General features: G+C 39.2%; 1 protein-coding gene across 3 annotated transcripts in view; it reads left to right on the forward strand.

The window, feature by feature from the left end:
- The window catches only part of MAST4 (microtubule associated serine/threonine kinase family member 4), a 446,036-nt gene that overhangs the window by 133,323 nt on the left and 291,274 nt on the right, over positions 1–21,439 (forward strand). For all 3 annotated transcript variants that reach the window (XM_043546459.1, XM_043546460.1, XM_027821471.3), the window contains exon 3: positions 8,211–8,332. In XM_043546459.1, the coding sequence (XP_043402394.1) occupies positions 8,211–8,332 (122 nt within the window). The remainder of the gene's footprint in view (positions 1–8,210; positions 8,333–21,439) is intronic.

Here is a 21,439-nt window from a genome sequence, read left to right on the forward strand (position 1 = left end):
TTTTAAATAATTTTTTCTCCATCATTACAAGCAAAACTCATTTAAGGTGTCGTCATTTACTTTTTTCCTCCTATGTTGTGTGGATACCTTCCGTATAAAATTTTAGACATACGAATTTAAAAGACAACTAAAAATATATAACTGTGCATAATGGATTTATTGATATTACATTAAGCTCTTATTAAAATGTTTTTCAAATACCTTATGACGTGATTGAAATGTAATATATAAGGCATTATAAGCTTGAATATGAAAATGTAACTCTTGAGATTGGAAAAGGAGGAAAAAAGCATGGTTTATGAATTGCAAAAGTTTTTTTTAATTAAAAAAAAAAAGAAAAAAAAAAACCGAAACATCTTCCCATAGGAGTGATCATTGTGGAAGCATAACACAGCAAAACAAATTATAGTTTTTCAGACTTTCTCTTGAGTAACCAATGCACAACCATGTAAACTGATTGGACACAACCAAAGGAAACCAGAAAAGAAAATAATTTCCAAACTTTTAAAAATGTTCCCATGGATAACTGAGGCAGGAGCTGTATTAAAGGACAGGTCAAGAGAAAGAAGGCATAAACTCTTGTAATTCCTGGAGATGGGTTCCCCGTAGCCACCCACATCTCTATTATGTTTGGAATTATCTAATAGCTAATTTTCATCCAGTAACTCTATCTTGACTGTGTGGTAGACTAGCAAGGATATCATTGGATGCAGGTCTGAGTAGATGTGACCTGGAGACTAAACAGTGTTCTGATGGGACTACAAATCAAAGCATTCCTCAGTCTCTCCTAGAAGCCTTACATTCTGGTAGCATTATGCTATTTTTTTAGGGAGGCTGGAATGCAGGATGAAAGCCTGCAGAACATGTACACAAGAGACTTCGCAAAGGATAAGCTCATATCCATCCGCAATGTCATCCATTAAAGGAATGAATGGAGAATCTGTGAAGTGATCTCCTCCACATTGGTAGATGCATCAGCCTCACCATGATCAACTGTATATACATCTGCTGAAAGACCTAATATAATTACCAAGAACACATGACCTCAGTCCATTACTGGATGGAGGTTGTCATGCTAGGACACTGGCACTGTTTTATGTCACATCCAGGTCTATAACTAGATTGATAAGGATACAAAGAGCGAGAGGTGTAGTTAGTGTTGGTTTGCCACAACATTCTCCGATTCCCCCTCCCCCTCCCCGTCCCCCAAGGGAACACAATCCTTTTGAGCTTTCAATTGAAAAGCAGAATGAGTGCAGTAAAAAACAAAATGGACAGCTATCACATATAGGGAAATAGTTCTAACTGAAATATTACATGGAATAAGTGGATTATATAGACCCATGCAGGAGTCTAGATGCATGTATGTTGGGCGGTTTTACAAGGCATATTGGCAGCATGAAAGAATGCAGAAAGAAAAGAAGGGGAGCAATTGTGAATGAAGCTTTAGTAAGACAGAGTCTAGGAGGAGACCAAGGACAGGGATGTAAGCAGGTGTAGAGTGCTTTGAAAATGAAGAGAAGATTGAAATTCATGTGCAAGAATCTGGGAAGCTAGCTGAGGAAAGAGACAACTTCCTCTGGGCAGGGAGTGTTTCTTTCATGTTTTTGCTATGCTTACCATATTGACTTTCTGATCCCAATAAGCAGAGTTGGTTGAAACTCAGAATTTCTATCCTATGGGGAATTTCTGGCATTTTGAAACTTTTTGTTATAAATCTGAATGGAAAGTCAATTTTCTGCAAAATGCAAATTCTAATTTTTTTCCAAGTTGGTAAAAACTTCATTTCAAAAAATCCGAAATGTTTTGTTTGCTTTTTGACTTATTTAAATATATTAAAATATAATAGAATATAAAACAAATATAATTAATTGCTGATTAGTATTGTAATTTAGTATTCCAAATGTTAATTGTAATTAGCCATTGGTAATTGGTATCTGGTATTAGGCAATTACTATCACAATTGGTAATTGGTATTTTAACTGGTCATTATAATTAGTTTGATAATTGGTATAATATAAATGTATTATAACATAAGCAAAATCAAAGTGTAGGTCTGAAACAATTTGAATTGTTCCATTCTGATAGTCACAATGCCTCATTTTAATTTTTTAAAATGAAATTATGTCCCGTGGAACGTTTTGATTTAGATGAATCAAGTTTTTTTGATAGAAAAACATTGACCAACCTAGTAGTAAGTAGGTAATCTTTCTCCCTTGCCTATTAACATACAACAAAGTTTCAGATTTTAATGATTGGATGCTTATTTTATTCAACAAAATTCCTACTCCATGTTCTAAGACCATTATCTTGATGTGCCTGGATATAGGGTTACCAGATAGCAACTGTGAAAAAACGGGATGGGGGTGGGAAGTAATAGGCGCTTATATAATAAAAAGTCCCCAAAAACAGGACTGTCCCTTTAAAAATGGGATATCTGGTCACCCTATCTGGATATGTTCTCCAGAGGCTCTTTGTTTCAGATATCATAATGAGGCCTCAATGTTAAACACTCCAGTCTTCTAAGTGGAGGAAGTTCTCAATGTTTGACTGCAGATCAAAAAGGCAAGAATGTGTCATCTTATATTGGCAGTCATCTTTGCAAAAGAGACTGAAAACAAACTAATTTCCAATTAGAGCTTAGATTCCAGAGCACTGAGCCCAATCTTTGGGGAATTTCATCTAAAAAATCTTGGAGTTTCTGTGCCCTCAGGTAGTGCAACATATGTAGTATACCTTCACATGCAACAGTTAAAACTGTTCCAGAAGTGGACAATATATTAGTTGTGATATTGGTTAGTGCCTTTTTCGATGGGTTAAGCATGGTTTGCTTGGGTGCATGTGTTTGTGTAAGCTCAAAACTTTGCATGCTCTAATATATTCATAACTGCTTTTAAAAGATTTTACTTGGGTTTTGTACAATTAGAACACTTGCCTTATTTTCAGTAGGTTGTGAAATCTGCTGTGCCCTCAAGGCTCTTGGGGGGGAAAAAAGGAAATTTTTTCACTTCAGCATCACGTCTATGCTTGTATCAGTGGATTTAATCATGCTGACTATTTCATTAGCTACACCACAGGCTTTCAAACATTATTTGTAATAATTTGGGAGGTTAATCATGCAGGAAACTCTAAAGATTTTGTTATCCTGGTCTGTTCTCTGTTGATCAGTCAGAACCCTATCAATTGAAAAAAAACAGCAAAGGGAGTAGACTTTATGCAATAGCCAGTCACATACCCTTTCTCCATCTTCTGTTGTAGCTTCTTCCAGGGGCAAAGACGTCCCTGAGATGTTTGAGCAGTTCAAGAGAGTTTACAGCAAGTGAAGTATTGATGATTGTAAAAGATAGAACACTTGAGAGATCACTTCTAATTCTGTGTCACTGTAGCCCATCATGTAGTCAGGATTAGATTACCCCATTACTCCAAATGCACTTGCTGTCCGATGTGAATATGGGCAGGAACTTGGAATACCAACAGTGCTACCTTGGTTCTGCCTTCCTTTTTTTTTTTTTTTTAATTATAAAGTTTTCTTGAGGATTGAGAACTTTTGAGTTTCTTTTCTGCTACTCTCCCGCCAGACCTGAGTTTCTGAATGAAACCTCAGACTAGAGGGCCAAATATAAGCAAAACCAGGTTAATTCACAACCAAAAGGCAAGGAATAGCCAGAAGAATTTTGTTAAGGGGCTTGAAACATTTGGTTTGGTCAGTTTGGGGGTGTCATAAACATTTTCCATCTAGAATGCAAGTCAGTGAAGGCTACAAAACTTGTTCTCCTCTGTGCATTTCAAACTCAGACCTCTCATGCACTAGGAAGTACATTATAAAAATACTAAAATACAAAACAAACAACCCTCTCAATTAAAACCAAAACAAAAAAACCCGAAGAACCTGGTTTGCTCGGTTATGAGAACGGAGGAAAAAGCTGTAGCTTGTAACTAAACTGCTGATTGATCTGAGGCAATATTGAAACTTCATTACATTGAGAATACGCTATACCTTTTCACTTGTGCAATCATGGTGTATATTTATTTTGACAGAGTATAAGCCAAAGAAATGGCTGCTTTAATGTCTACCTTACTATGAGACAGGCTAGAGAAAAAATAGATTTTGTTGGTGGTCCCATTTGTGATACAGGGCCAGATCTATGATGTGTTGACTTTGATGGGACTCCTAGGTGATCAGTTTTCACAGGATCAGTTCGAAATTGTAGTCTGCATTTTACTGTGCAGGTTTTCTATAATTTGGACCTCTGGTAAGGTAATTCATTCACACTGGCGGATGTGTTCTCATTGTAGGGAGGCTAACTCTTAGAAGAGGGTAAAAACAGCAACGAAAGATAGAAAGACTTAATATTAGACAAAATATTAGGAAGTGGGTATCTTGTTCACTTTGGGAGGTAATTATTATAACTTGTGACTTGGAAGATGATGCTCCTTTGGGAGATCTGATGATCCAAAATCTAGAATCATGACCTTGAACTTGCTTTTCTAAAGCACTGAGGAAGATTTCAGGACTAGTAATGCACAACTGTCTTCTTGGCACTTTCCATTTGCAGTCTTCTGTTGTGGCAGCTCATTTTGGTCCTAAGAAAAATAGGCAAGATACCAATGGCTGGTTGCAATTTTCTTAATTGCACATCTTATATGATTTTCAGAGATCAGTAGGTATTAAGGTTTTCTGAACAGAGACCTCTAATGACAGAGAGAGAAGCTTGTCTTCAATACATAAGATTTTCAAGGTAACACATGTAAGTCACTGTGTTTGGCAATGTCATTTGAATTGTTTTGGTTGATGTCTGAAACCTGTAGAGGACATGGTCAATAGTCACCCTTGGATAAAAGAATATAAAAATGTGGAGTGCAGGGTTTGGAATGTAGCATTTGTACAAATAGAGCACTGTTTGTTTGTTTTTTAACCTTGAACTTAGTGGTGTCAGGAAGGAGTTAAAATTCAGCCAGCAGAAAAGACAGGAACTGCTAAGAAGCAAGGACACTGACAACTGTAAACAATTAATAAGCTTTATATGGTCAATGCCCGCCCAGTAACTCAGATCTTAGAACAGAATAAACCCTCCCTTCACAGCCCACCAGATATCTGTAAGCACTCATCCCTATCCCCCCCGCCCCACCTCCTTCCCCCACAAGGTAGTCATAAATGCTTAAAGTTATATTTACTAATAAAACTTATGCGTACTCATGCCATTCCTCTCTGTAATAATAAACTTCTCTCTTCTGTTGCAACTGCCTAATCTGTGGCTTTCACTTGGGACACCTTTAACCCTTTTCAAGAATTATGTTCCAGGTTCCCCTCTGTTTAGGCAAAAAAATAAGCTGTCTTGCAGTTCGATGCCTGCTCATCTTTGCCCAAGTTACCAGTCAACTCCCTCCACCTACCAAGCAATACCCTCTCAAACCTAAGGACGTAAATGCAATAGGTAACATTATTCACTCTTTACTTCAGCAAGGAATACTGGTTCCTTGTAAAAGTGCACCCTCTTAAGCCCAGGACTCTCCAAAGACCCCCTCTTGGGCAAATGTACAAAAAAAAAAAAAGTCATGGTAAAACATACAATCCCGGGATACTTCAGTCAAAATACTCCGGCCTGCACATGGTATTAGCCCATACAAATACCTCTGTAAAAGTGCAAAAAATTCCAACATGGGGCATAAAACCAAAATTAAAATGTATAAATACATTAATTTTATTTATATTGTATCCTTTTAGGTAACAAATGTGACTCCCCATGTTAATCCTCCTGGCAAACATACCTAATGCAGCCTCCTGGGATCTGCCCTTGGTATATGTTACACAAAATACCTGTTTCAAAGCTGGCCAGAATGTGTAACTCCCTACAAAAAACAGTGGCAAATGGGTAAAGAAACCAGACACTTGGCTTACCCCCAGACCGAACCACCTGGGTCCTATTGTGGTTACAGCTCGCCTCCAAAAACATCGAAGCTCCAAGATCTCAATCCGACTACCACAGTCCGGGAGCAGTCTTTGGCTCCCTCCCTGTATTTCACCGGATCTGGACTGTAACTGGGTATTTAGCTTCAGGGGATGTGTAAACACACATATAGGACCCCCAATTTCGGAATGCAAGGTCATACAATTTTTGGGTCAAAGGCCAAACCACCCAAACCCTCAAGCATACTAGGTTATCTTATGCTTTAACTGCAATTAATGTTCCCATAATTTTTTTTTTTTTTTTTTTTTTACAAAATCATTTAAAAAACCTCAAATGCTATAGTCAACCCGGCCAAGTCACAAGCTAAAGGTCGTACTTGTGAGATGCTGGCTCGTGATCTGTTTATCGTTGCAAAAAAACATGTTAGATGTATGCCTGGGGTTTCCCCCTTCTTATACCCTTTCCTCCCCCATCGCAGGCATTTCTACACAACTAAAAGTAGCCTCTCTACTTCCTCCAGACTGTCCCTCCTCCTTCAATTTCCTTCTTGTGTAGCCTTCTGTCATTCCTACTCATGTGTTTCCTTCTTCTTTCCGTTTTAAGTCTATTAAATCTGTGGCTGCTAATATAGTGTAAAAATAAAGCTGTCTAAATACCTGACACCATCCCCTAACAATGCTACACTAATAACTTCAAACTGTTGCACAAAAACAGACAATTACATCGTGTACTCCTGTTCTACCCTTCGCCCTTTAACCTTGTCCCCTTCTGTTGTGCATGTCCTTCCTCTTGTGGATGATAAAGTTGCTGTACAAGTACCCTCTACTCAGTGGTGTTTCATCACCGCTGCATCTTATTACATGTACGGACCTTTACAGTGGCAGGCAAACGCTTCCATGTGCCTGCAAATTACTGACTCATTTACCCTAGGTGATGTGCACTTCCCCAGCCGTGTATTCACTGGAATAACAATAGCTCCTCAATAATACAACAGTCTATACCTGGACAATACACCGGTTCAATACAATACACTGGCCAAGGAGCTACTTCTCAAAGTGGTCCTGGCTGCGGTGTCTGCATTTACCACCGTTCATAACCACGTCACCAAAGGTCGCATTCAAGTCCAGCTCTCCAATCAAACCATCACCCAATTAAAAAATTTTACTCGTAATGCATCCTACAGCCCCATCTCCTGGTAAACAATTGTCCAAATAACAGTTGCCACTGCTTCAATATTTGTGTTGCTAACCTCTGTTGTCATATGTGGGTACTTTAAACACACGCTTAAAAATCTTACTATGTTTCCTACCTTTACACCCTTCCCCCAGTTCCCCTCTCCCTCCCACCTTCCTTGGGCAACCCTAAAACAAATCATATATATCAAAGTATTTAAAGTATTAACTTTATCTCACTTAAAAGTTCAATTTGTCGAAAGGAGGGAATTGTCAGGAAGGAGTTAAAATTCAGCCAGCAAAAAAACCAAAAACTGCTAAAAAGCAAGGACGCTAACAAATGTAAACAATTAATAAGCTTATATTGTCAATGCTCGCCCAGTAACTCAAATCTTAGAACAAAATCGTCCCTTCATAGCCCAACAAATATCTGTAAGCACTCATCCCTGCGCCCGCTCCGCCTCCTTCCCCTGCAAGGTAGCCATAAATGCTTAATGCAGTAAAATAACCTCTATACGTATGTACTGTTCCTATTTTTATCTTTGTTTAGGGTTCTCTCTTAATTTGTAACAATATCTGTCTATGTACAAATAAATGCAAATAAATTAATAAAAAAAGTATATAACAAGCCACAATGGCACCATATTTTAAAAGCTGCTTGTCAGTCTTCTCAGTACTGAAAATAAACCCCCTTCAGTATTGTCTATGCTTGTCTAATTCTTGGGGAAAAAAACCTTTTTGCCTAACGGTGGGTTGTTTTTGTTTTGTTTTGTTTTTTTTTCCTCCCCTCAATCCCACTATTCTGGATGTTTGTGTCAGCTACTGCATTTGTAGTGTTTCTGGAGCAGTTCCAGTTATCAGAACATTTAGTGCAGGGAATATACAGTAAGGAAAAGTTACCTGCTAAAGGGTGTACTTCCCAGATGACTAATGAATAAGTGGTAAAAGATCTCCACTTCAGTGGAATCCTGCCTCACCAGGGATTTTGTGAAAGAACCTAACATTTAGAATGCCTATCTGAGAAACTAAAATTCTAGATAAGAGTTTACCCTTTATAGTAAACTATGTGAATTGGGCTTCCTCTTCTGTCACATCTAGTGTGTAACATGATCTTTCTTTACATTGTCAGGCAGGTACCTGCTTCCCAGTACTATTGCACAGCAGTTGTGGCAACCTGCAGAAACCTCCAATCTTGTTCGTATGCGTAGCCAAGCACTTGGGCAATCGGCTCCTTCACTTACTGCTAGTTTGGTGAGTTACATTTTCAAAACAGAAGACTATTTTGTATGCAAAAGTCCTATGCAATATTATGGTTGAGATTTTATGTACACAAAAGTCAATAAGCCACATTTTGTTGTCTCGAAAACCCCCAATAACACAGGCCTTTCACATAATTGTGAATTAGCGCACAATAATAATTGTGTGTTACTATACATGATGCTACTAAATATGTGCGGAATGGCTGAATTACTTTTGTGATGGGAGCTGTAACTTTGAATGGCCTTACTTGTTTTCACACACAGTCTCAGCTGAATTGTTGCATTAATATAACTATTTGTGTTGAAATGGTCGATCTTGAAAGAAGGCACTAGAATGGCCTAACCTTTCTGATGGGCACCTGTTGAATCAGTTTTATAGTTCATGCTTTCCATAGGATTCTGCGCTCACGAGCACTGTTCTGCAGTGTGTAAAGTATGAACTGAACGTGCAATTCATTGATCATGCTTTTAAGTAAAGGTAGGGGGAGGGATAACTGGCCAGGCTGTATGGAGGGTCTGGAGCAGTCAAGGTTAAGTCTGGCTTTTCCTGACTGATACATCTTAACTTGCCTGCTTTGGGTTTCAGTGTGCAATATGCTGCTTTGTGCTGGTGTATATTGCATTTTGTGAAGTGTTCCAAAAAGAGAAAAAGAAAAGAAAATCACATATGCCCCATGCATAAGATATGATTTTCAAACAATTATAAACCAAGTTCTGTCAAAAATGTCAATGGTATTTATCCTTTTTGAGAGCTAATTCCATGAGAAGTATGTAGTTTTTGAAGAGAAGGAGCTCAAGTTGATTCAAAACAGTAGAAAAGCATCTAGGGCCTTTCTTATCTGGAGGTTCTTATGCTCTGTTAAATCTAACAACCAATATAATTTTATCAGCCCACCTGTATTTTCCACTAAAAATTCATCCTAATGCATAGAAACAACAAGAGAAAATACACATCAGAAATTAAATTTCTGAGCTTCTGAAGCTCTCTCTCTAGCATAACCATAGTGATGCTAATAGTGGCAATAAAAGATAAGTACAAAGATGTTATTCCTTGGCACCTTCCATGCATAGATCTTCATGTGCTTTACTGATGGTAGTGAATTAAACCTCACAACACCCTTATGAAGTAGGGAAATATTACCTTCAGATTAGAGAGGGAAACTGAGGCACAGAGATATTCTTGCCTAAAGCCTCCCAGAAAGTCACTGGCAAAGCTGAGCCTAGAACAAAGTTTTCTTGAGTTTCTTCTGTGCTCTAACTACCAGCCAGTGCTGCCTTCTGAGAACTCTAAATCTCAAAAGCAAAATGTTGTTAAAGATGGTACGCAGTAATCAAGGTACCACAGAGCTTAAAGTAGTCTGCATTGAATAACTGTCAATAACTACCACAAAGTTGCTATTTGCAAAACTGCAATTTCCTCCTATGCTTAGAACAAGAAATGACTGAAACATAAGTTAACAGTGCTGACTGTTGGCAAATGCCAACTTTTTTTCCACCAATCACTGTACTAAAAGAGAGTTAATTCAAAGCCTGGAAATTTGCGTAGGAGCAACATAGAGGTAGGATGGAAAATGTTAATTTAATAGCTACAGGATTTTTTGTTTGTGACCTGCCTGATTCAGATTAGGACATTAACAGGGATAATGATAGAAAAGGGAGCCAAAATGGGTACTATATGTACAGACTCTCTCTAATGTGCTTGCACAACATCTAGCACAGTTGAACCCCAATCTCTGTAGGGATAGCTACAGTAATGCCTTCTAAAAGAATAAATTCTAGAATATTCTCCTCAAGCACCATAGGTGAGATGGGTGTAGTGCTGAGCTTTTAATGATATTTCCCCCACTCCCCCATTATTCTACAGTTATTTTTCTGCTTTGTTCCTTTTCAATCAAGCCTCAGAATGCAAAGAAGACAAATTCTTACTGCCTTATTGGATATTATTTTAATGCCCACATTTCTCAGATCCAGTAATTGGAAGGAAGAAGGGGATTGGAATGAGGGAGAAAGACGGAAGAGTCCCAATTTCTCTCATTGCTGGATCACAGTTCGCAGTGAGAACTTTTTTTGGGAGCCCCTGTGAAAGATGAAAGAAGTGAGGCAACAGCCTTCTTAAAGCCTCTTTCTTAAATCTGGAGATCTTCTGTGAGCCAGTCAGTTACATTCTTTAGCACCGAGCCTTATAGCATACTAGTAGAGTGATTTCTCATTTTATGGACAGGAAGGGTTTTGTTGATTACAGCTGTAAAAGGAAGACTAATAAAAATTGAACTTACTGATTTCCGTAATGACCTTATGGTGATGCTTAGCATTTGGTCTATTTGATAGGGTGGGGCCAGGTATATGAATATTGATTTACTTATATAAATAATAAAGAAATGGTAGTAGAGTGTTTGCTGCTTGATGCAGTCAGTTGATTTATGTTGTTGCAGTATTTCATAGTAGAGCTGTGCAACATTTTTTTTCCAACTAATTGTTTTTAATTTAAAAAATGCATTTTGGGGGGCCTGAAACGATTTGTTGAATTTGATAAATAGCTTTGTTATATTTTTTTTAAAGAGTTGAAGTGTTTCATTTCAGTTTTACATTAGGCCAATTAAAAATAAAAAATACAAGTGTGAAAACCTCCCAAAGTAGCTGAATCAAAATGAAAAGCTCAAAAAAATTGTTTGGAATGAACTGTTTTAGCTGATTCAAAACAGGTGAAAACCTTAAACTTAGTTGACTTAAATCGTTTCATCAACTTCAAAATAATTTTTTAAATTCTTTTCTTTCTTTATGTCTTTCTGGTTGAGCTCCCAAACTGAAAAATCCATTATTTGCTCAGCTCCATTACAGAGTGGTGACGGGGCAATAGATTATAGTAGCCTGTAACCGGGTGGTAGGATAATCTTACTGCCCCACCTTTTTAAAGTATTGGAAACCTCAGAGAGCTGCAGGTTAATTACTCCTGATTCTTTGGCGCACATATGGCTTATTAGACTCCACATTTAGTATAAGAAGTGGAAATAGCTGTCTCAGAGGAAGCTAGAGGTTGGGGTATATGAGACCAAAGAAGGAATCCAGAAGCAGTATAGTGCAAAGTGAAGGCTTAAACTGAAGCTTTGTGTTACACTTTTGAATTACTCATTTTATTAATAATCACTTTAGGAAGTAGACTTTTTGATATCTTATGATGAGTCAGTAGTTTGTTTCAGAGTAGCAGCCATGTTAGTCTGTATCCGCAAAAAGAACGGGAGTACTTGTGGCACCTTAGAGACTCTAATAAATTTGTTAGTCTCTAAGGTGCCACAAGTACTCCTGTTCATTTTTTAGTAGTTTGTTTGGAGCAAGATGGAAACTGCCAGTTTATAGACCCATATGTGGGTAGAGATAGTGCTTGTTTAGCAGTGTTTATTCATTAAGAAATTGAACTTCATTCCAAAGAAATTTGTCTCTGCCTGTCACATTGCTAAATAGACATGTTAATTCTACTGACACTTAAATATAGGAAATTAGAATCATGGAGCCCTTATTCTATGTCACTAAAAACTGAGGCATGTGGTTAATGCTATTGGGCAGGAGCTGTTAAATTTCAGTGACTGGGAAGATACCCACTTTTCTTTTTAAGTGGGTGAAGATAATGATTTCGTGGCTTATGTTCGCCTTCACCTCTAGTTGCCCGATATAATGTATTATTTATAGTACTCTAGTAGACACCACTGGTTTCCAGTATAATTAAAATTGCAAATCAGTTTCCTTTATGACCACGTGTTTTCACATTCATGAGTAAAGGTCTCTTTAACAGTTTCTGACTTACGGAAAGGGGGGAAAAATACAGTTCGTGCAGAGTAAAATTGAAAGCTGCATAGTGATTCCTCCTGGTGGAAAATGTTCAGTCATGTGTTCACTGCTAATTAGTGCATGCTCTTCAGTTCAAGGATATGTACTGGGAACTAGTGACGCTTGCTCTTGTACACAGAATCTATCAGAGGTTCTAAGCTCTGCAATCAAATATCGTGCAGACAAGCAGCTTTTAAGCTACTTCCAGATTTTTTTTCTTGTTTTTAAACACCTAGGAATTGAGTGAATGGGAGTGTTTAATGCAGTGTTAAAGCGGAACAGTAAACTAATATATAAAAGTCAGGAATTGCAGAAATTAAGGTTCCAAAAGCAATGTTAATTCACCCACATTTGTGCAGCTGAGTAAAACATTTGAAGTTCCATTTTTGCATTTTTTGACACTCTTGCAAATGTCAATATGTGACTTACACTTGTTAGCAATGTTTTGCTTTTAATACAATACTTAAAACCAATGCAATCATGGGCTAGAAATAATTTTTATTAACACATTGCTACATTTAAATGATCATGAAACAGTATTCTAAAGAAATACAACTTCACAGGAAGTTCAGTCAGTCACACTTCCTTTTAAGTCTGTATAAACATTGACTTTATCACCAGTCGGCTTTTACTGCACTTTCACTGCACTTTCTTTTTCTTGTAGCCACACACTTCTACCTTTCTGTCTACCCACCCTCATTTTTAAAATTTGTGCCTGACTATAACCTTGTTTATCATAGCTACATAAACAGGATGCATTATGTATGGCAGATGCAAACAGATTGTACCGATGGCAGGGATTATTTTAAATTCAGCTAGGCATCGAGAGCTGCCATATAGCAAAGCTAATGTAATGTGGCCACAAACACAGAGCTTCTCTAAAAGCAGCTTTGTCAGTTGTCACAGTGACCAGTGTGACAGTTTGGGGGATCTGTCTATGTACAGCTTATGAATTCTGTTTGATATTGTGAATAGAATTTGGTGAGAATCTTTCACTGGAATGATTTTCCAGTGAAAAAATACTTTTCACAAATACCACAGGAAAAATTCAGTTTTGCTGAAAAATGTTGGTATTCCTACAAATGGAAAGTGAAACTGACAAGAGCCTTCCTGGTGGGCTTCTGAGGCTGAGTGCCCTGACTCTGCTTCCCAGCCTTCTTCCAGCTCAGGAGAGATGATCATCAAGAGTGGTGAGGCAGCAAATTACATGAAGATCGATCTATCTATCTATCTTTCTATCTATCTTTCTCTTTCTTTCTTTCTCTTTCTTCTCATACTGTCTAAAGAGTGGTTATCTTTAGAAACCCCTTTTGCAAAGTCTTTGTTCATTTGCTTCAACTATCACGTGTCGCTGAAGGGTTAAACTATAAACCAGAGTGCCTGCAAGGGTGGAGGGTACACTTCAGCCACTGTTTTGTGGGTTCAGTATTGGGTTTGGGGCCTCGGGCATTTGGGCCACAGGGCCCCACTTCTAGAAGGGTATCACACCGTGTCTGTGTCCAAGAAGTACGTTGGAGGGGCGGGAGCCAGAAACTGTGGCTGGACCCTACCAAGGGGAGCTTACAAGCAGACTGATACCAACACAGCAGCTTGATGAATGTCCAACAGGGACAGCTCAATCAGGGCTGTGCCAATTTTGCAGTAAGACTCCTGAAAAAAGGTGGTGGTAGTGGTGGCAACACGGTAGTAGAAACCTTGAGCAGCCTGTAGCAAAGGGGTACAAATATTTCCATTTCTTAAGGCTCAGTTCTCTTCTTGTGCATGTGTTCGTAATGCCTATTGATGTCTGTGGATGTATCCAATGAAGGAATTTGGCCTTATATGGGAACAAGGCAGTTTTATTTAGTAAGGGAACATTTTTTTAGGTAGCCTGCTAGCAACCTTATGCTTTTATGCTTGAAATCAATTTTATTACTTTTTTGTAATTAGTATGGAAGTATTTCATCTCTTTTCAAGGGCAAGTCATCCTGCCTGAAGTAATATGAGGCTGCAGTGTGAAGTTATCTTTTGATTACAAGAAGCACATGAAAAGCCTTTACTTGGATCTAGGTTCTCCTTATCTGGAGTTGTTCATTATTCTTCTAACCCTTGATGTACCAGTATTACTGCCATGTGTCATGAAATAAGTTGTGTTTAGTGACCCAGATCCTTAAAGTTTTCTTGGACTATGGATCTTTGATGTTCTTATGCAATATCCTTCAAGAAGTTTATCTCTTTCAACATCATAAACTATTGAAGAGGAATTAAACTTTTTATTTTAGTACCAACATTCTAGTTGGGAATCCTCTATTTCTGCACAAGCTGATTTTCCATGAATTCCAAAAAGCATCTTCCTTTTGATAATGGCAGAGGCCAAAAGGAAGTCTACAAGAGTATCAATTGACCTTTGACAATTAATTTGCCTCTGTCCTTTATATATTTCAGCATCTCTCTGGATGTTCTTGGTGTGCTAGTTTCTGCCATTTCTAAGCACACCCACATTTGGTAAAGATTAAAATCTGTAACTTCCCTCATTCATTGCCTCAAATATATTTTAGTTCATTTATGCTGTTTTATCTAATGAAATTCAGAAAAGAAATAAAGTAATAGTTGCATATGCTTCATTATAAATATAAATCTATAAATTTGAGCCAAGTAAGGAGGTGATTAAGTACTTTTTTATGCTTTAATCTATTGCCAAATCATTTATCCCCGGGTATTCAATTTGTTCATGAACTAGCATTTAAAAGATCTCTTTACTATGTGGATGTTTGCATCAAGGCTGGTATGGCTTTGGTTTTGTGAGCAGTGCAGAGCAAAAGTTTGCTTTCCCTGAGTCTCTTTTGGAAGATGACTGTTTACAAGACAGTATAAAATGAGCAATGTAATAAAGGCCCGGGAATAGGTATCGCTTTGTTTCTGTTATTTTTCCAGGGAGGTTAAAAGATTAGCCAGTTTATCTGGCAGCAAACTTTGTACATTGGTGTAGCGGACTTTTGGTGGTTTTTCTGAGGAACGTATTTTGAAGCCTATGGGCAATTGTGCATAGTGTCTTATCTAGCTCTCTGAAGCTTACAACAGAGATAAAATAGGTCATTGTCAGTAGCCAGTACTTTTTCTAGTAAGAGAGCTTGCAGTAGTGTTAAATCTTGGTATGAATAGGTTTGTTTCGCTGGGGAGCAGAGGGGCATTAGTCCTCCTCTTTTCCCCCGCCTTATTTTTAAATTTTTTTTTAAAAAACGTAGTAAAGTTAAACTTGTCAATCTCCAAAACTGTTAGGGTATTAAATCTACTAATATCTACACTGCAATTTACCTGCTTTTTATTGCAATTTCTCGTAATCACTGCAAATTATTCTGTAAGGATGTACCTACCAAAGCAAAAGGGTGGTAATTCTTTGAACCAATGGTTTGTGAAGGATCAACTGCTGAAAGGAAACAGCAATCCCTACTGCTAAGCTAAGAAAGAAATGCTCAATACCAGTGAAGAGGCTTTACTACTTACTCTTTTATATAGAATAATATTGAAAATGAATAAGCAAGTCTTTGTTAAATGTGCCATCAACTGCTGCTAAATTGACATAAATGTTGACAGTTATTGTGAGAGCTGTTTCAAAACTAATTATGCTGATTAGAATGTAACTACCAGTAATTGCATGTGTTGAAACAGCACACCAATACCCCTTTGTGAATTTTATTCCCAGATGTAAGTCATCCATTTGTCGCCTGAGAAGTGGCAAAATTATGGCTTAGATAGCACATGATTTCAAACAACTAAAGTCATTTAATTGGAAATACTAATTGGGTAGATGTGTGAATAACAGTATCAAATGTGTACATGTAAAACATGCAATTCAAAAGGAATGCCTATAAAATCATCCATTTTAAAGATTTTCATTCAAATAGATTTTTAAGCAGTATGGTTTTAGAACATAAGCTAATACAACTTTTCTATTTTCACCATAGTGTAAGATTAAATAAGTATTTAATGTTTCCTAGAGATTCAGTACACTAACTTTGTTACTAATTTCAAATTAAAAATTATGCTTTCAATAAAATACCTTCAATTTTTCTTTTTATTAAAAAAGAGAGCAAACCTTAAAATGAAACATGAATGAAAATCAGTATCCTACATCAAGATAACTTCAAATCTAGTGTTTGTTTTAGGATCAGTCCATGAATGTGAACTTGCTTCTATAGCTTAGGTTCTGGGTTGGATCTAGAGCGAGTAGGGATCTCCTTTCCACTTTAAGTACAGATGAAAAGGTCTATAAAGAGCTTTTTTGAGAGACTGGATAAGGTAAGGTAGAAATCTTCTGAACAACTAATCTGCCATTTGGTTCAAAATCTCCCAAGAACAGTTAGCGAGATTTCAGTGCCACTGAATCTGAACCATGGGCTTGACTTGGACTCCAACTGTAATTTGAAGCTAAATGCCTCTTCCTTGGTCTCACATCTGGAAAGATAATGGAGAAAATAATTAAGCAGTCAATTTGCAAACACCTACAAGATAATAAGGTAATAGGTAACAGTCAGCATGGATTTGGCACTGTGTCAAACCTACCTGATGGCTTGTTACCCTGTCAAGGAAAGCTTTATGGATGAGGGGGGAAGTGGTAGATGTGGTATATCTTGATTTTGGTAAGGCTTTTGATACTGTCTCGCATGACCGTCTCATAAACAATTAGGGAAATACAACCTAGATGGAGCTACCATAAGCTGGGTGCATAACTGGTTGGAAAATGGTTCCTGGGGAGTAGTTATCAGTGGTTCACAGTCAAGGTGGAAGGGGATATCAAATGGGGTCCCGCAGGGATCAGTTCTGGATCTGGTTCTTTTCAATATCTTTATCAATGGTTTAGAGAATGGCATAGAGAGTACGCTTATAAAGTTTGCGGATGATACCAAACTGGGAGGGATTGCAAGTGCTTTGGAGGATAGGATTAAAATTCAAAATGATCTGGACAAACTGGAGAAATGATCTGAAGTAAATAGGATGAAATTCAATAAGGACAAATGCAAAATACTGGATTTAGAAAAGAACGATCAGTTGCATGCAGGGCCGGCACTAGACCAAATGGAGCCCCAGGTTGAGGAGCATCTTTGGCCCCCCACCTCCAATTGTTAAACTTTTGAATACATTATTTTTTATTCCATTTGTAGTCTATTTCACGACTTGGATGCACGATTTGCATGCATGATTTATCTCTGTCATAGAGGATGGTACATTTGCACTCTAGGCTCTGTAAACCTGTATTTATTCATGCCATACATAATCAAATAAAAAAATGTGTTGCCTCAAAGTTTATAGAAACTTAAGAATAATTGAAAAGTACTATCATCAAGAAAATGAACCGTATACCAATATTCGGTGGACCAATATTAAATAGTGTTACAGTAGGTGACAGCCTTAGAATATTCATAGAATCATAGAATATCAGGGTTGGAAGGGACCGAAGGAGGTCATCTAGTCCAACCCCCTGCTCAAAGCAGGACCAATCCCCAATTAAATCATCCCAGCCAGGGCTTTGTCAAGCCTGACCTTAAAAACTTCTAAGGACGGAGATTCTACCACCTCCTTAGGTAACGCATTCCAGTGTTTCACCACCCTCCTAGGGAAAATTTTTTTCCCAATATCCAACCTAAACCTCCCCCACTGCAACTTGAGACCATTACTCCTTGTCCTGTCCTCTTCTACCACTGAGAATGGTCTAGAACCATCCTCTCTGGAACCACTTCTCAGGTAGTTGAAAGCAGCTATCAAATCCCCCCTCATTCTTCTCTTCTGCAGACTAAACAATCCCAGTTCCCTCAGCCTCTCCTCATAAGTCATGTGTTCCAGACCCCTAATCATTTTTGTTGCCCTTCGCTGGACTCTCTCCAATTTATCCACATCCTTCTTGTAGTGTGGGGCCCAAAACTGGACACAGTACTCCAGATGAGGCCTCACCAATGTCGAATAGAGGGGAACGATCACGTCCCTCGATCTGCTCGCTATGCCCCTACTTATACATCCCAAAATGCCATTGGCCTTCTTGGCAACAAGGGCACACTGCTGACTCATATCCAGCTTCTCGTCCACTGTCACCCCTAGGTCCTTTTCCGCAGAACTGCTGCCTAGCCATTCGGTCCCTAGTCTGTAGCGGTGCATTGGGTTCTTCCGTCCTAAGTGCAGGACCCTGCACTTATCCTTATTGAACCTCCTCAGATTTCTTTTGGCCCAATCCTCCAATTTGTCTAGGTCCCTCTGTATCCTATCCCTGCCCTCCAGCGTATCTACCACTCCTCCCAGTTTAGTATCATCCGCAAATTTGCTGAGAGTGCAATCCACACCATCCTCCAGATCATTTATGAAGATATTGAACAAAACCGGCCCCAGGACCGACCCCTGGGGCACTCCACTTGACATCGGCTGCCAACTAGACATGGAGCCATTGATCACTACCCGTTGAGCCCGACAATCTAGCCAACTTTCTACCCACCTTATAGTGCATTCATCCAGCCCATACTACTTTAACTTGCTGACAAGAATACCGTGGGAGACCGTGTCAAAAGCTTTGCTAAAGTCAAGAAACAATACATCCACTGCTTTCCCTTCATCCTCAGAACAAGTAATCTCATCATAGAAGGCGATTAGATTAGTCAGGCATGACCTTCCCTTGGTGAATCCATGCTGACTGTTCCTGATCACTTTCCTCTCATGTAAGTGCTTCAGGATTGATTCCTTGAGGACCTGCTTCATGATTTTTCCAGGGACTGAGGTGAGGCTGACTGGCCTGTAGTTCCCAGGATCCTCCTTCTTCCCTTTTTTAAAGATTGGCACTACATTAGCCTTTTTCCAGTCATCCGGGACTTCCCCCGATCGCCACGAGTTTTCAAAGATAATGGCCAATGGCTCTGCAATCACAGCCGCCAATTCCTTTAGCACTCTCGGATGCAACGCATCCGGCCCCATGGACTTGTGCACGTCCAGCTTTTCTAAATAGTCCCTAACCACCTCTTTCTCCACAGAGGGCTGGCCAGCTACTCCCCATGCTGTGATGCTCAGTGCAGCAGTCTGGGAGCTGACCTTGTTAGTGAAGACAGAGGTAAAAAAAGCATTGAGTACATTAGCTTTTTCCACATCCTCTGTCGCTAGGTTGCCTCCCTCATTCAGTAAGGGGCCCACACTTTCCTTGGCTTTCTTCTTGTTGCCAACATACCTGAAGAAACCCTTCTTGTTACTCTTGACATCTCTTGCTAGCTGCAGCTCCAGGTGCGATTTGGCCCTCCTGATTTCATTCCTACATGCCCGAGCAATATTTTTATACTCTTCCCTGGTCATATGTCTAACCTTCCACTTCTTGTAAGCTTCTTTTTTATGTTTAAGATCTGCTAGGATTTCACTGTTAAGCCAAGCTGGTCGCCTGCCATATTTACTATTCTTTCGACACATCGGGATGGTTTGTCCCTGTAACCTCAACAGGGATTCCTTGAAATACAGCCAGCTCTCCTGGACTCCTTTCCCCTTCATGTTAGTCCCCCAGGGGATCCTACCCATCCGTTCCCTGAGGGAGTCGAAGTCTGCTTTCCTGAAGTCCAGGGTCCGTATTCTGCTGCTTACCTTTCTTCCCTGTGTCAGGATCCTGAACTCAACCAACTCATGGTCACTGCCTCCCAGATTCCCATCCACTTTTGCTTCCCCCACTAATTCTTCCCGGTTTGTGAGCAGCAGGTCAAGAAAAGCTCCCTCCCTAGTTGGCTCCTCTAGCACTTGCACCAGGAAATTGTCCCCTACATTTTCCAAAAACTTCCTGGATTTTCTATGCACTGCTGTATTGCTCTCCCAGCAGATATCAGGAAAATTAAAGTCACCCATGAGAACCAGGGCGTGCGATCTAGTAGCTTCTGTGAGTTGCCAGAAGAAAGCCTCATCCACCTCATCCCCCTGGTCCGGTGGTCTATAGCAGACTCCCACCACTGCATCACTCTTGTTGCTCACACTTCTAAACTTAATCCAGAGACACTCAGGTTTTTCTGCAGTTTCGTACCGGAGCTCTGAGCAGTCATACTGCTCCCTTACATACAGTGCTACTCCCCCACCTATTATGACTAAATCTATCTCTAGTCATTTAGTTCAAAAGGTTGCTTTTCTTGCTTTTGCCCTTGTGAACTCAAGCACGGCATCAGAGAGATCCAAAGACTGGTCAGTGGCATTTTCAAGCAAGAAAATATTGAGCTATGTCAGTCTCTCATTGGCTATAGTCTATGAAAGATATGTTTTAATGGGCCTGAGCTTCAAAAAGCTGTGCTCACCACTCATGACTGTGACCAGCAGCAAGAGCAGACTCCTCAAAGCTATCCATACATGTGTCCTTCAGCTCTGCATCATGAGTGAACTGGAGAACTTGGAGTGTAGCATGCTTCCCATGTGGCAAAATGTGACGGATGTCGTTCAATTCGATAGAGGTCTTTATCATTTATGTCCAAATATTCCCTATGTATCAGCGTCCAGTGAAGGTCTGTACAGTTGCTCAAGAGTGTTTTCCTGTCTGTCGACAACTTACTAAGGTCACACAAACCCTCAGGACTTTTCGTGATTCTTCATTTGTCTGAACTGTTCTTCAATGGACAATTGATCAGTGTCAATGAGCAAAAAAACCCCCTCCCTCTTGAATTTTTCTTCTGAGCTTCCCATCCCCTCATTTCTGTCCTCATAAACAAACTGTCTCTTCTTCCCATGAATAAGAGTTTCCTTGAAGACAGGCTCAACTCCTAAGTTTTTTGCCATTTGCCAGTGATGGCATCTTCAAATCCATTGTCTGTGTAGGCCACAAGAAAATCAAGGCAGCTTCTCATCAAAGTAGTAGAAGTCATCATGCGAGGCTGATCCTTCTTTGTTTCTCTCCTTTTCATGTAAATCAGATTTTTCTTTGTTATTACTCTCCTTTTCATGTGAGTCACTTTCCTCTTTATCATCACTCTCCTTTACGCCACCAGGAAAACTGGATGATTCTCCATCACTTTCCTCATGTCTCCCTTCCTTATCTTCAGGTAAATCTGCTAATTCCTTAGTAAAAGACCTTCCATTATTTATGTTTCACTCCTCAATTTCTTCTGCATTGGGACAATCACTGCTGCCTACAGCCCACTCTGTTGTTGTGTTCCAAATATTTTTCCATCAAATTTGCCCCTTGCTGCAAACTAGATTGCCGGTGAGCTTTTCGCTTCCTATACTGAGCTCCTGAAGGTTTGTTTGGGGGCATCTTTTATTTTTTATGGGGGAAAACAGTAGGGAGAGCTAAAGTCTAAGTTCCACG

The sequence above is a fragment of the Chelonia mydas genome, chromosome 5 (assembly GCF_015237465.2).
Source record: "Chelonia mydas isolate rCheMyd1 chromosome 5, rCheMyd1.pri.v2, whole genome shotgun sequence".
Lineage (NCBI taxonomy): Eukaryota > Metazoa > Chordata > Testudines > Cheloniidae > Chelonia > Chelonia mydas.